This window comes from Pseudochaenichthys georgianus, chromosome 16, assembly GCF_902827115.2.
Source record: "Pseudochaenichthys georgianus chromosome 16, fPseGeo1.2, whole genome shotgun sequence".
Classification (NCBI taxonomy): Eukaryota; Metazoa; Chordata; class Actinopteri; order Perciformes; family Channichthyidae; genus Pseudochaenichthys; species Pseudochaenichthys georgianus.
In genome coordinates, this window is record NC_047518.2 from 11,565,840 (window position 1) to 11,582,782 (window position 16,943).

The following is a 16,943-nucleotide window of genomic DNA, read 5'->3' on the forward strand; positions in this document are numbered from 1 at the left end:
TGTGTGTGTGTGTGTGTGTGTGTGTGTGTGTGTGTGTGTGTGTGTGTGTGTGTGTGTGTGTGTGTGTGTGTGTGTGTGTGTGTGTGTGTGTGTGTGTGTGTGTGTGTGTGTGTGTGTGTGTGTGTGTGTGTGTGTGTGTGTGTTCCTCTTCTCTTTCTCACACAGGTGCTCTAGAAACAGGCCACACAATTGAAGCAGCAACCTTTGTCATAACCTTTTTTTGTGTGTTTGTCTGAATGCGTTTGCAATATGTGTGCACGTTGGTTTGCGTCCACAAATACGTCAGGACTGTCCGTTTCTGTGCCAGCATCAGGCTCCTCCCCCTTCCTGTGTGTCAGTATAAGACATGATCTCCTCTCTCACACACTCACTCACATCCTGAACTCTCGAGCAGCAGCAGAGCTCAGCATCATCAGACTCAGCATCTCCCGTCTTCACCAACAACTGCAGGTAAGAGTAAGAAAATTATTATAAAAAGTGTGTCCATAGTTGTGTCCAGTTTTTATGGTGCAGGAGGACTCATTATACTGAAGGTGATTGGAGTTTTGATTTCATATTTTAATAATTTAATAGTTTATTTTCATTCAATATTTCTAATTTCTTTCTAATTTTTTTCAAGGGGGATGCCACTTTCAAACATAATTTAAAATGAGAAGCAGCTGATATGTTTTGAAGTATTTTAAGGACATTACCTTTGAAATATGTAACAATTAATAATTCAAGGTGACAGATTTACAATCTAAGGATAATCAAGCTGTTTAAGGACACATGTTTTTTACTATCCGGGTGTCAAAATATCAGAGCACGACATTGGAATTCGGTTTTTCTTATAGGATTACCATGAATTCAGAAATGTGTTTGTGAAATAATAATTGTATGTATTATTATTTGCTTGCAAGGTTAGTTATTATTGCTGCAAAAATCATACACAGGATTGTGCTCATTAGTAATCGAAGGGGGGCAATTGCAACTAGTGTCCAAGTAAGTCTGAATATTAATATCTGTGGAAAAACTGACCATGGAGGTTGTTGAAAAAAATCCCTTTTTATGATTTTTTTTTAGGAGAGGGCTTCACACGCATTACAGTACCACATCATTACCAGCTCATTGAATAATGAATTTGATACGATGACCAGCTGCTAACAAGAATTATATTAGCATCAAGAGAATGGCTGTTTACACCACCACTGTGTCAATTAAAACATGGTTATTCAAATGACCTTTTTATATTGATAAAATAACACAAAAATATGTTTTAGATATCATTTTGTGAAGGTTTTTTATTTCAATATGCTTAACACTGTAAATCCATGTTGAGGGATCATGTTTGTCATTGTTATGTCCAGTGAGGAGGAGAATAAGTCTTGATTATGCATCTGTATGGAGAGGACGTTATTTGTTGAAAAAAACAAAACATTTTAAAAGCAGTTTCCATGGAATTGGAGGTTTAAAGATAAAAGGAGGGAGCGTTTGTGTAAAGACCCTGAGTAATAGTGGACACGTATCCACAGAGGACGGCACAGAAACACTGAGGCACTCAGAGTGAGACATCTATTGGTGATTGAGAACCTCAGAGCGGCTGCTGTTGTTGGCTTCATCTAATAATTGGATGATTTGCTCTGGAAAAATGTTCTGGCGTTAAGCGCTATCCATCACAAACTAATATGCTGCTTTGAGAGGCTCCAAGATAATAGAAAATTAGCAAATTAGTTTGACAAATGTTTTATAATGCTGTCTTTCATGTCGTTTTTCCTTTTTTCAATAATAGAGAACTGCTTTTTGGAGCAGTTCATTGGCGTTAAGCAGATAAAAGAGAGAACAGATTTTTGTTTCTCTCCCTCTTTATTTAATTTGTCAATACATTTATGCCTCGAGTCCTTTGTCAGTGCTCTCATGTTAATATTGACTCTCATATGGACCCTTAAGAAAAACACCACAGAGCAAAAATAAGATTTGGAGATAATTGGTGTATTTCCTTTGGGATTCTCACATAGCTGAATGTACATTCAATACAGCTAAGGCACACCAATTACTTGTATGTGTTGAATTCTAAATTGAACAGAAGAACATGATCATTGCCTCAGTTAACAGCTGATCCATCAAGGGTTAATACTTCCCCCCCACTGCCCAATTACCACTTTTACTTCAACAACTTTGAATTGATTTATTGCTGCTTTCTGCAAAACCCATATTGCACCACCACCCCTCCCAAACAGATGTATAATGAGCTGAAGGGACACAATAAAAGGGAATAAAGAGTAGGGGCGAAATAAGAACGATGATCTAATAAAATGGCCCCTTTAAGTGTCAAGAATTTCCTTTAACTCTGTTATTTGTCTTTCTCTCTCTCTCGTCAGCCATGAATGTAGGGATCTGTGTGTGTGTTGTTCTCCTGGCTGCTCTATCCAGCGGCTCCCTGAGTCTGCCCTCACAATCCATGGTAAGACACACACACACACACACACACACACACACACACACACACACACACACACACACACACACACACACACACACACACACACACACACACACACACACACACACACACACACACACACACACACACACACACACACACACACACACACACACACACACACTAAATGATTCTACAAGATGTGTCCAAGACAATTCACAAGAACAATATTTTTGCAATAGTTGTGTAGAAAACATAATTAAAAAATGTTACCAGTTGTTTGTTTTTTGTCAAATGAATTGGACTCATACAAGTTCAAAGATTTAGAGAAAGCATTAGGCATAATAGAAAGCACTCATTATTAACATGACATTTATTTTAATATCATGGTTATGTCAATACCAAAAGATTATGCAACCATAATTTCAGGATTTGACATTTTCCTCATCTCTTTCCCCGTTTCTTCCACTATAGTCCCAGAGAGCAGAGGGTGAGGCTCTGGTGTCAGACAGCATGCCTCCCTCCTCACCCCACCACACACGCCTGGCCCGCTCGGCCCCTGCCCCCCCCTCAGGGCAGCTCGCCAACTACAACCCATCCCAAGAGAACGCAGATGCTCGGATCAGCCTGAGCCAGCTCCTGGCCAGACTGCTCTCCAGGAAAGGTGAGCGGATCATGTACAGCGAGAGGTTTAATAGAAAGTATTAGAAAAAAAACATCTCTCCCTTTAGTCATCCCAAGAAAACAATCCTCACGTCTTCTCCTCTTGGTCCTGTTATTTCTATCTGCCGTCACTCATGCTGAGCCCATAGTCACACCATCTGCCATGTCCCGCCTCCCTCCAGCTCTCTATCTCCTCCCATACCTCCCCCTCCACTGGTCCACTGACCCCCCACTCCGCTCTCTCTGTCGCTGTGTCTCTGTTGCTCCTTCAAATTAACACTGTGTGACTGGGAGACCTGCAGAGCTCACCTGGCAGGGGGTATAATCAAAACAATTCAGCATGAGTTAACTCAACAACCTCTTATATATTCATTTTACATAGGTAGAAAAATGTGCATGCAATCATGTTTTCCCCTTCCTGTCCTCATCACATCCTCCTGATTCTGCCTCCCCAGCCTCCCCCTACCAGAGCAGATCCTCCCTCAGCAGCAGAGCCAGCGGCCTGTCCCCCGCCCACAGGATAACGGACAGAGACTACCAAGGCTGGATGGACTTTGGAAGGCGCAGTGCTGAAGAGTATGAGTACGCCTCCTAAAGAAAAAGGCTAACATTTGTAAAGTAACCACTCCCATCGCTGCCAATAAAAGCACGCAAACTAATGAGCCCTTTTCACACTGCACTCACTGTAACTAAGGGCTGACAGGACGGGAGCTAAGCATCATAAAATATATCCTAAAGGGGAGAAGAGAAATATATCCTAAAGGGAGAATCTGTGGACTCTGAATCTCAAGGCTGAAGGTTAAGAGCAATTTCCAAAACGCTACTTAACAGAATTCTAGCACAAAGAATGAGGATAAGGCTGACAATATTCTATATTGTTGTAATCGTCAGGAAATCATATGAAAAAAATGTAAACCAACTCAATACTTTCTGACTTCTCCACCCTAATAAATCATTAAAACAGCTCAACAAGTTGTGGTTTCATTCTTGCATCAGTTATTGTAACAGCTGGGTACTGCAGATTTGACAAAGCCTCACTCAAACAGTAGGAGTGTGTGTGTGTGTTTGTTTGTTTGTTTGTGTGTGTCCATGGTAATGACTAAACAGTGTGACTCGATGGTTTTAATAGATTTCGGATACAATGGACTTCTGTGCTACAGAGGCTAATAGAGGCCATACAGGTAAAATGTGTTAGGCGTTTCAATGCATTGTTGGTATCTTTTTTTTTTTATTGGATTTTTTTAATATGAACAGAAACAGAATATAATATCCTTTAAGACCGACAGCATTCAAATCCAAGGTTACTGGTGTTAACACTGAGCATGGTTTATTGTGTAATGTTTAATGAATGGATCTAGAAAGACATATATTTGTATATATGTCAGCCCTTTAAAGCATGCATTACAGTATCTCATTCAGGATGTATTTGGACTTTAATGAGCCCATTAGGTATTTTTGGCTTTTTAAATCAATACAGGGATTTCATTCTGCATCCCAGATTGGTACCTTAATGAATTCAGCTTAACGCAGCACAGAGATTCAATTCCCTTCAGCTTTACACAAGTGCATTGTAAACATGTATTTCCATAAAAAGCATTGCATTTCAGTACCAGTATGACAAGGTGTTGTCTGCCCTATCGGGGCAACAGCTTCCTGAACAGCATTTAAATTGGTATAATCTTGTTTTTAAGTGGCTCTAAAAACACATCTAGTAAGTCATGTGTTATAAAGATAAATGTTGGCAATATTTAATCAAATGATGATTGAACAGGAGTTGTCGCAAAGAACGCCGTCAAATCTAATCCGTCCACGTCGGAAATAAAACTAAACTTTGATACACCACAGAGAACGATCAAATTTGACCTTGATTCAATATTTGGTACACTTTACAATAAGACTACCCTTATAAAGGGTTTACGAATAGTTTGTAATTCATTTATTAATTAGGTTGTGAACACTTTATAAATCCTTAATAAGCTTTTATAAGACATGAGATAAACAGGGCAACTGTGACCGGTTCCTTGCCAAATAGTGAGCCCACATGTATATGTACTGCTAAGCCTTATTAGAAAAGGTAGTAACTCATTAATAAATGGGAATGTGTTTTGCACTCTACAACAAGGCTCCCTTTTGGCAACTATAAATGTTAGTAACTCATAAATAAATGGTCATAAAGAGATGCCAACAAACATCAAGATGGAAGGGGGGAATAAACTCAGTGAACAACAGATACCAAGGATGTTGGCTGAGGAAGAAGACGAAGTAAGCTAGGTCAACCCTGTCTCCTAAAAATTACGTTCCCACATAACTAAACTGCATTCTCAATTACGTTTAGCTAGCAACATACTTTCTCCCATGTTACGTTTCTTATGAACGTATCTTAAATACATTTATTTTCTACATATCTTTGCCATTTATTTTCTTGCTTAAAATAATGATAACAAGTGATTTATAAATATCATTTTAGAGCACACATTTGAAATCAGTAGGCGAGACTGTAATTTCGCCAGCTGATGAGCGAGGCAGAAAATAAATAATAGATTTAACATGCCAAAAAGCTGCTGTGTCGTTTGTTGCACCCATGGTTGCACCTCAAACATTAAAACAAATCCAGAGTTACGTGTTTCTGTACTTCCTCTAAGAAGAAAGCACAGTAACAGGAGATCTCTGTGGCTTCAGGCTTGATCGCCGTTCAAATGACAGCGTTGGTTTCCCCAAAAGTGGGCGGGGCTGTAAAGTGAAGTAGATTTTACTGTCATCTATTATTCAAAACCATTCTATTTATTCTAACGTAAATTACATGCCAGTGTTTTATCTTTTTATTTATTTGTTTTTATTTTAAATCGTATAATTTCGGACATTTTTGCCGTCTGTGAGGAAAAGAAATGGAGCTTAGAGCCTCAAAATACTGAAATCTGTATTTTTTTCAATCTTTTTTACCTTCTAATTTGTTATTATTTTCTAAACAACACACTGTTATTTACACAACAATAACACACAATTATCCTTGTTTTTATTTATTCGTTTAATTCTATAATCTTGGGCTTTTTAGCCATAAATAAAGTCACCGGAAACAGACGTAGGCCTATAAGGGACATTCTGAGCATACACACCACAAACCCACTGAACAGATTACCAAAGATCCTCAGCTTGAAGCTGGTTGATTGGATTTTTTAGCCGCAATGCATGTTGGGATATGATGATAATGCGATATGATATCCGAAAACATTTAAAAATGTGCATTGCAATACACGGTTCAGCTGCATTAAATATTACACATCTGCCGTAGTTCTTTATTTATAGAGCCCTGATGAGAAGACTTCTGGACAAACTTGAAGAACTGCCGTCAAAACTGAATATGTGACGTGGATCATAAATATATAAACAATTAAACAACATCTTGCATTTCTTTTCACAAAATACGTCTCCTTGCAGTATCAATAGTAATTCGGCTGACTTTTATAATTGATCCAATTGGTATATAGGTTATATTTACACCATAACGGTGCACAGCAGATAGAAAAGGACTTAGTTTTTAAAGATATTACTGATTTTCTTTGAATATAAGAATGTAAATACTGAGTTGAGAGAATAGTCAGGGGATTTGGGTGATGGGAGACACGTCTATCACAATTTCAATAGCTTACCATTGAATGACGGATATGCCTTTCTGTCTGTGATGTTTTACAAATCAGATATTAATGTGTAGAAGTAAAACATGAGAAATAGTAATATCCTGTAAAATTATGTAAAAACATATGAATAAAACTACACATCTTCAGATGTTATACATACATAAGTGTCCTACACTAATAATACAAAGTTATGATTAGTATGCTGTGTGTACCTAGTGGTTAAAGCACGTTATTGAATTATTTTTGTTGAGTAATGTTATTTTTGTTGAATAATGTTATTTGATGAAAAAAATATTAAGAGTACATACTTTCATAGGGGGAAAGTAGAAGGTCAATGATAGAAATATAGAATATAAAAATCAAGAAGATACTGTAAGTGATCTCTACAATAAAACAGTTTAGTGCTGGATGTACAAAGATATTAATAGGAGGATGTGCAAAACAGACAAACTAATTAACCTTTATTAAGAGGTTAACACATTAAAGAATATTTTAGGTTAAGGTCTTCTTTCAAATAAGAAAAAAGCTTTGGGGGTATCTACAGATAAATATTAAGCCTGACAAAGTATTTAACATCTAATATATTGCTTTCCTGCAATGTTAACTATGTTGAAGCACTTATTTTAACTGATATTATACACATTAATTGTACTCTTATGTATGTAGATAGTATAAGAAATGTGCAGAATTTGACAGTGTAATGGTGGAGGTATACACACATTGATAGATTCCACCGAGAATAAAACGAATGTCGGCCATGTTTTTTTTTTCTGCAGGGAGAAATTTGAAGATCACATGACATAGACGCCAGCCATTGGAATGAATGGTGAAAAAAAACGTACTGTAGGGATCTTACAATTTCAGAGGCGTTTTTGTAGAAATACGTCCCAAGTTGTGGACCAACGTAGTTATTACACGTTTTTTTGTGAGATTGGGTTGTTAAATCAGCATGTGTAACAGTTGTAAATATGCAGTGGTGTTTATTTGTAAATCATTTAGTATAATCACACAAATTCTGTGTTTTATATTTAATAATTCTGTGCTCTTTATTTATTGATTGTTCAATACCTGACAAGGTCGGAGATTAAAAACTTGGGTCACAGGTTCCTCAACAGTGCATTACAAGACATCTATCAATGTGTACCTCCACCATTAAACTGTCATATTCTGCACATTTCTTATACCAAATACATACATCTTATAAGAGTATAATACATATGTATAATATCAGTTAAAATAAGTGCTTCAACATAGTTAACATTGCTGGAGGTATACACACACATATTGATAGATGTCTTGTAATGCACTGTTGAGGAACCTGCGACCCACGTTTTTCATTCAATGCATAACTACACCGTAGTTGTGTAGGCCTACAGTATATGATATGTCAATAATCCTTAGAAAATCTTGAAAGGGATGTGCAAAATAGTCATTATATACAGTCTTTAATTAACTATTAGTAGAGAATAACGAGTAATGAATATACTTTATAGGGATCCTATTAATAAAAATAATGAAATTCAATAACATGCTTTAACCACTAGGTGTCCCTTTATATCAGCTGTGCACCGTTATGGTGTAAATACAGCCTATCTACCAATTGGATCAAATATAAAAGTCAGCCGAATTAGTGTTGATACTGCAAGGAGACGTATTGTGTGAAAAGAAATGTAAGATGTTGTTTAATTGCTGATATATTTATTGTCACGTTTTCAGTTTTGGCGGCAGTTTCTCATGTTTGTCTAGAAGTCTTCTCATCAGGGCTCTATAAATAGAGAACTACGGCAGATATGTAATATTTAATGCAGCCGAACCGTGTATTACAATGCCGTTATGTGATGACTTCCAAAGAGAAAAGAAAGCACACTCGGAATAAAGTATTATTTAAAAAAATATTTTCGGTCTGTTTGCGGTATTTGTTATGACGATGTGATGTGAGATGTGAGAGTGGGTTGGAGAATTGCACAGGGGAAAATAACGTATCTATGCCACAATTTTAGATGCGGATTTTGTTATAATACGTTTGCGCTGTGGACCAACACTATACATTGACGGGGAAGGGATAGCAATAAAGATAACACCATTAAACAGTTACACAACATAACAGAAATAATATCGATAGCAGCATCCCTAGCAACCACCTTGGTAACAATTAAAACGTTGAATGGACACAATTTCCTGAAGTAATCTTCGTAACAACTAGCAAACTAAAGATCATGTACATCCACTGCACACATAATCTGAAATAACAACTCATATTTCTCGAATCAAATGACATCAAAACGTATTTTAATGGCCAAACTAACCTGAAAATAGGCATTTTCCACCGAGAATAAAACGAATGTCGGCCATGTTTTTTTGTTCTGCAGGGAGAAATTTGAAGATCACGTGACAGACGCCAGCCATTGGAAATGAATGGTGAAAAAAAACTGTAGGGATCTTACAATTTCAGAGGCGTTTTTGGAGAAATACTACGTCCCAAGTTGTGGACCAACGTAGTTATTACATGTTTTTTTTTGTGAGACTGGGTTGAGAAACTCCGTTCAAACATCAAAACGTTCAGCTCGGTCGGGAATCGATGGCTATTACTTTTATCATTCATAATTCCAGAGATACATTCCATAATTCATCACATTTTTAACATTGAAGTCAATGGAGAAACTCTTCAGACTTCAACAAATCTTCATGCGACTTTAACTGCTAACTGTTCATTCAGAAACCTCATTCCAACTTTAAAGTGTTACACATCTTTCTAACATTATTCGTGTAACACAACTTTTAAATCTGACTCTTACTTTTAGAGATATTAAACATTGTTCAGACCTTGGTAAAGAGGCCTTCTTCAGATTTTAGAGTGCGTGATGTCACAGCTAGAGTGGAGGACAGATTTAATTTTGCCTTCATGTTTTCTTTTAAACCTGCCATAATTTCCAAACCCTACATTCCTGAGACATAGTTTGTCATGAAAAACGTAGGAAAACATCTCGTAGCTTGAAAGATAAAAAAAGATTAAGCAAAATAATTAAACAAAATGCCTCTTGAGGGCATGAATAGTGCTGCGTACCTGGACTCACATTCAGGTTCAGGTCCGGACTCAAGTCCAGAGGTTCAGGTTCAGGTCCGGACTTATAAGTCCGGACCTGAACCCATGGCTTGTGTCAAGTTGTGTGAGTAACTAAAGTGAACTGATTGTGAGCTAATTATCAATTGAAAATTAACTCATAATCAACTCAAATTCAAACTCGTCAGGTTTATTGTGCTCCCTTCCAACTTGTGTCTACATTTCTCTACAAAGTACAAATGTAAAAAAAAAATGACTACTAATGACTTTATGACAGCAACTACAGTGAACTACTACAAAGTTCAAACATGTATTTCATTTACCAAACTAAAGTAACCAAATAGTCCCTGAGCTGACTGAGCCTAAATCCCTAAAACGTTGCTGAAAGGTAGAGTGTACAGTAGATTATACGCATTACACTGTTACACACCTACTATACAGTATAGGCTACACTGTAGTGACTGTACAGTCCGTGTACTGTACACCATGTCTTTTCTACAACTCTACATGTGTACATTATACAGTACATAGTACATACATAGTGATGTACATACAGAAATTAAAATCAATGTTGATATGGCGTAATTTTGAATGAAATACACTATTTAATTTAAATCAGTTTTATTCTGAAAAAAACGGAAGTTCACACTATTTACTTAATACTTTTATTCTGAAAATTCTTCACTTCCGGTTAGCATTAGCATGCGGCGAAATGCTACGTTTTCAAACTGTGAATCGAAGGTGAAATGACATGTGATGTTGTACACTGAGCACACTGGGATTAGCACTCATTTATTGACGCTGAATGACGTTTATCAGGGAATGTTTAAATAACCACAGACACCAGAATATACGTAAGTGCTAGTTTTTTTTGCGCGTCCAAGTACCGGTTCCAGACGTTCCGGTTTTAACCGGACTTGAACCGAAACTTTTTAAAGTCCAGTACCGGTTCGGCGTACCGGTACGCAGCACTAGGCATGAAGTGACAAAAACTTTCAACATGTCTCCATTAAAACCCATTGTAAGTTCAGCCTCACCTTTCCTCACAGCAGCAGCCGCACACCTTTAGTTAATCTGCCAAAAAGGCCACATTATTAACCCGAAAGTACACAAAAAGTACACTTCAGATGCTTAAGTTCCTTGACATGCTTCACACTTTGAAATTTCACCGATATCTGTTACGGTTCTTCAACAAAACGTTCACATGTAACAGGTTTATCTATTCATTCAGAACAATGAAAATGCTCTCCTCTCACTGATCACCATGGAAACCTTTGATCTCTGGACACGTCGTTGGCTCAAATATAAACACCTGTGTCATGGAACACGATTACATCATAACTCCAACTGACATAATTAGAGCAGCAGACTAATGACTGTCAAGTTGTGATTTGGTTTGCTAGATTGACTCCTGCCTAAACTTGAAAATGGCTTGATTCACTCCAAAAGGACAACTCAAATTTGAATCTTTCCTCTTTATTTGAGTTATTGCAGATTTCTTTTTTTCTTCATTCAGCCTTTTGTTAGCCTCCTGATGCATCATATAGGTTGAAAACCTTTAACACAAAACATACTTCCATTCACTTTAGGCAAATAAACATTTCAATGAAAAACATGCCATCCTTAAACAAGCACTTTCATTTCTGCTCCATAATCAAGTTACAATTAAACTTAACATTTAATCAAAAGTAAATGCATCTCAACAAAGTAAATTATATTCCAGCATCTTATATTTTAGCTTCTTACCTCATAATAGTGATGGCAGTTTGACACTGAAGCTTCGAACGGAGCTTCAACCCTGGACTTCCTATTCCATAGAAGCAGTGCTTCGAAGCTTGCTTCAAATCACGTGACATATGACGTCCGAAGAAGCAACTGCTTCAAATCACGTGACATGTGACGTCCGAAGCAGCAACTGCTTCATTTCCTGAATGAATTACTTGACTGGTTCGCGGTCCATTCACGCGATTCAATGCACTGCCTCGTCTCGATTCTGACAGGTGACAGGTTGAAACAGTTTCAAATTTGAGCGCTTCAACACTTTATGACCGCTCTAAACAATGCGCGGGTTGTTGTCGTAGTTTGCGTTGTTGCTGTTGAGTTGTTGTTGGTATTGCATTTGAATTGTAGTATCATTATAGAGCAAGCCAGGAAGAAAGATAGGTCGTTCTGGCTCGGGAAACACTTCGAAATGTGGAGAAGTTGTGAACAAAAAGACAATTATCAGTAATGTGAAGAAACTTCTGTTCAGCAATGCAATGAAAGAATGGAAGCTGGAATCTGCTTAATCAACCACTGAAGTTTATTGAGAGTCAAACGGCCGGAGCATTCACAAGGTATCTCAATCATTGAATTACCCTGGCAACACTGAGGACAAAATGGCAGCAAGCACCTCTATATGTTAAAAGGGAGGAGCTGGTAATCGCGTGCTTTCCCTAATTAGTACCAGACATGCTGAAAACAAAGAAACGGTCTGTTAAAGCAAACGTGCATGGTCCACACTTCCCCCACAGGAAAGGCAGAGCCTCTTGACCTTTGCCCTGTTCAAATTACAAACAGGACACATACGAGAAAAGACTAAATGTCTCCAAATGCACAGATCACATTAAAATATTCCTTAACAGATCCTGTCTTTTATCAATTTATTGATAACCAATTAACATTAGTCTAAGAATATTTCAGTCACTACTTAAATCAAATAAAACGTCCTCAGAGTTGTGTGGGTTCCCATTACATTAATTACATCAAAAGCAGAATAAGATTGAAACATTCAACCACAATGGTTGATACAGACAACCACAATAGAAAAATCATCTCTCTTCAGTGTTTGACTTCTTTTGTCAAAAAGCACAATAATAACACACTGTAAAGCTACAGTGTCCTCAATCTTTAACATTACATTACATTTACTTCCGTACGCTTATTCAAGAGTAAGGCACTTTTACTACATACATTTTATTCAAATACATTTGTTCAAAATCTGAAAAGGAAAAATCAGACATTTTATTGTAACAACCTGAGGAAGGAAAAATCAAAAACATCTGTTCTTCATTCAAGGAAAAATCAAAACATCTGTTCTTTATTCAATGAAAAATCAAAACATCTATTCTTTATTCTGAGTGTCAACTTTAATCAATTTATCAATCGCTGAATGGGGGTACCCATGGTGCAGAAACTGCGATGGAGACCCATGGATCTGGAAGCTCGGCGTCGTACATCAACATTGTGTCATCTACAGTTGAATACCCCACTAGCCTCTGTGGGGTCTGGAGGGCAGTCTTGGCAACCCTGCGTATGGCTAATTTAACTACAGTGATCAAACAAATCACTAGGATTAGCACAACCAAGATAAACACTGAAACAGTAACAACAAATGTAACCAACCCCGCTCCCCAGGATCCAAGGGTTCCACTTAAATCCCCAAATGTAAACCCATGAGTTTCATGCAATTCTTTTATCCCGTTAGCAGTATCATGAATCATATCCATAACTTCAGGTGTAGCATCAGAGATAAAAGAACAGCACTCAGATCCAATCACCTTGCATGCGCCCCCCTGGGCAGCTAAGAGGAGGTCCAGCGCCATGCGATTCTGTAGTGCTACTGTCCTAACTTCCTGCAATTCTTTGTGTTCAGCTAACATCGCTGTGTTAGATACATTTAGATGATTTTCCACTACTTTGGATAACGCCATGATTTCCTGCTGACTAACATAAATGCCGTACCAAGGCAAAAATAGGCTCGCTATCTGTTGTCCTTTTGTAATGGACCTGCTGTTCCTGTGTAGAGAGGGAAGTATCGCTGCAATCTCATTAGCCTCTACTTTACGGATTAAAGGGATTAGGTAGGCTAGATAATAGGTGCCATAAAAAATGTCAAAGGGCACACAGCCATAGGCCCGGTTCCCACAAACTAAGTAAACTCTCTGTGGGAGGGGAATTCTGGCTAATTTTACCCTCACTATGGTATTACAGTCGCTGTGTCCCACATCTGGAGAGGTGTGAGATCCTGCTTCATTCTGGAAACAGATGGACACATTCTTCCATTCATGTACTACAATTGGGGGAATATATATTGAACAGTCACGTGTAGGGGATTGCCTAGGGGTATTGGTTGCGTACAGTCATGTATTTTAACCTCAACGGAGTCCACTGTTCTGGAGCCAAACCAGGGCACAACTGTCACTAAAGCTTCAACCAACAAAGATGCCATGTGTGGTTGTTTTGTGCATGTTGGACTTGTGGAATTAACCGAACAATTAGTTTGGACCAGAGCTAACTGGAATCTGTATTCAAAAGCTAGGTTAATGTATTTCTTCACATATATTAGTTTTAAAAACATCAATCGTTTGAAACCGTCAGGCAGGTAATTTTTATTTACTGTATCAACAATGAGAGAGACTAAGCCCTCGTACTGTAACGGTTTATCAGAGTCTATTGGGTAGGAAAGAGTGTAACAGTCCTCAGCCTCATCGCTAATTCTGGATGCTATGTCATTCCAGCTCACTAAATCATAGTCAGCTTTCGTGAAAGGAATTGGGCTAAACATAGGAGAATGCATAGATTCTGGCATATTTTGGCACAGCCAACAGTTGCTAATATTGCATTCATGTGCAACATTAAACTTACTGCAGAATTAGTTTTAGTTCGTTTGAAAGGAGTGATTAAGGCCTTTTTTGAAAAATCTACATCACCTGTTGAGTATTTAAGTAGAGTGGATAGAACATTTGTTTTTATATCTGGTCCAGAAATGTTGCATGCAGTAGCACCTGGATTGGTAACCTGGTAATCTGGTTTCCTCATTCTACATGTTGCCTTATCCCTTATCAGTGTCTTAAACTGTTCTACAGTGCTACACCACAGTTCTGGGGGCATTTCTTCAATGGTGTTGAGAGCTATTCTTACCCCCTCTGATGTGACCCTGTCCCCATGGTACTGGTCCCTTGGATATATCTCCCACGTTGAGTAAACTAAGGACACAGGAAATACAATAATACAGTTAGATGGATCACATATTGAAGCTGGACAGTTAAAAGAAACAGTCTCTGTTTTATGATCAGGGAGGGAGACAATCCTCCTGATTCTTCCTCCTTTTCTCTCTCTTTGTGTCTCTTGCACCATACTGAATGTCTGTGTGGTGATTGGATACAACCTGTCAATCAATCAATCAATCAATGTTTATTTATATAGCCCAATATCACAAATGTTACATTTGTCTCAGTGGTCTTCACAGTGTGTACAGAATATCAGTATGACAATACGACACCCTCTGTCCTTAGACCCTCACATCGTACAAGGAAAAACTTCCAAAGAAAACCCAGTTTAAAGGGAAAAATGGGAGAAACCTCAGGGAGAGCAACAGAGGAGGGATCCCTCTCCCAGGACGGACAGACGTGCAATAGATGCCGTGTGTAAATTGAAAAGATAATACATTTGCAACATAGGTAGTCCAAATGTTTGGAAATGCATGTGTGTATAATAGGAAGATGAATCCACGAGGATATCCATCCAGGACCTATGATCCAGGACCACAGCCACGACTCAAGATCCAGCGCTCGCGATCCAGGACACAGGACCGCAGGATCATCCATGACTCCGGATCCCAGCGTATATAGACACCAAAAAGAAAGACATTTGGGGAAGCTGGGTTAATCGGAACATGAGTGTACACGGGTATAGACAGAGAGAAGGAAGAAGTAAGATGTCCCCCGACAAACTAAGCCTATATCAGCAAAACTAGGGGCTGAATCTAATCAGCCCTAACTATAAGCTTTATCAAAAAGGAAGGTCTTAAGCGCACTCTTAAAAACGGATAGGGTGTCTGCCGCCCGAACACAAACTGGAAGCTGATTCCACAAATGTGGAGCTTGATAAGAAAAGGCTCTGTCCTTGTCGCTAGGCACTGAATTGCCCGTTGGTGTCGTTTTTCCCTCAGGGTCTGGGCCCTGAGTGGTCAAGTCATCTGCGCTCTTCGATAAGAGCACCTTATTTTCTCCCTCAGACGGGCGAGAGCCCTCGCCACCTGTCGTTGGGATTTTCACAGCTTCATCTAGCAGGGCGTCCTTGGCCAGGTACAGAAGACCCAGAATGACGATGATGATGACTGCCTTCACACGCCAGCATCTGGTAGAGGAGAGAGACGACATCTGGTAGCGTGAATCCACTCCGGTCTCCCTTGTACTCTCAGGGCTGTTCTGGTCACTATTAACACCTGGAAAGGACCTTTCCACCTGGGAGACAGAGCATCTTTTTCAAGAGATTTGATTAGTACATCATCACCAATCTGAAAGGGGTGGGTGGGCTCCTCTCCAGGCTGGGGGAGCCTGTCAGCCACTTGCCTGTGAAACTTTCTCAACATGTCAGTTAGATATTTGACATAGTTAGTCATGTAATCATCTGTCCACAAAAGAGTGAGTTTGTGGGGTGTTACTGGGGGGCTAGATCCTGCGAAAATTACCCTTCCCATCAATACTTCGTGTGGGCTAAGCCCTGTCGTTGCATTTGGTGAACTTCTAATGGAGCACAGAACTAGCGGCAGCGCGTCTACCCATTTTAGTCCTGTGGTCAACATTGTTTTAGTGAGTTTCTCCTTTATAGTCAAGTTCATTCTCTCAACCTGGCCTGAGCTCTGTGGGTGATAGGGAACATGCAATTGCCATTTGAACCCTAACACTGTAGCTAGACTCTGGGTTATCTTAGAAATGAATGCTGGACCTCTGTCACTGTTAATTCCTGTGGGCACACCAAATCTAGGAATAACATCTTTGAGAAGACACTTTACAACTGTTCTAGCGTCTTCTTTTCTGGTAGGGTAGGCCTCTACCCATTTGGAGAACTGGCACACTATTACCAAAAGATATTTGAATCCTTGGCATGGTGGCATATGTGAAAAGTCAATTTGCATATTTACAAAGGGCCCCGAGGGGGGCGGTAAGTGTTCATGCTGAACTTGACCACTTCTTCTTCTTGTCTGCTGGCATATCATGCAAGGGTCTGTGTAGCTAGTGTAATGCCTGAAGCAAACCATTGTGACTTTATAATCCCATTCATCCCTCCTTTTCCTACATGTGATTTGCCATGTGCAACATGTGCCAAAACATGGAGGAACGAACGTGGACAAACCATCCGTCTGTCTGGCTGGAGCCACAAGCTGGACTCAGCGTCAAGT

General features: G+C 38.9%; 1 protein-coding gene across 1 annotated transcript; it reads left to right on the forward strand.

Moving 5' to 3' along the window:
- The first annotated feature begins 384 nt into the window (after positions 1–384).
- On the forward strand, positions 385–4,021 carry LOC117461440 (cholecystokinin-like). The gene is made up of 4 exons (XM_034103301.1): positions 385–450; positions 2,358–2,440; positions 2,894–3,083; positions 3,538–4,021. The coding sequence occupies exons 2-4, from the start codon at positions 2,360–2,362 to the stop codon at positions 3,675–3,677; spliced, it is 411 nt and encodes a 136-aa protein (XP_033959192.1). The 5' UTR covers positions 385–450; positions 2,358–2,359; the 3' UTR covers positions 3,678–4,021.
- Positions 4,022–16,943: the final 12,922 nt, after the last annotated feature.

Excerpts from the sequence above, each read along its gene's own strand:
- LOC117461440 (XM_034103301.1), top strand. The coding sequence starts at position 2,360 with ATGAATGTAGGGATCTGTGTGTGTGTTGTTCTCCTGGCTGCTCTATCC. Across the intron at positions 2,441-2,893 it reads GTCTGCCCTCACAATCCATG|TCCCAGAGAGCAGAGGGTGA; the intron begins GTAAGACACACA and ends CTTCCACTATAG. Across the intron at positions 3,084-3,537 it reads CAGACTGCTCTCCAGGAAAG|CCTCCCCCTACCAGAGCAGA; the intron begins GTGAGCGGATCA and ends CTGCCTCCCCAG.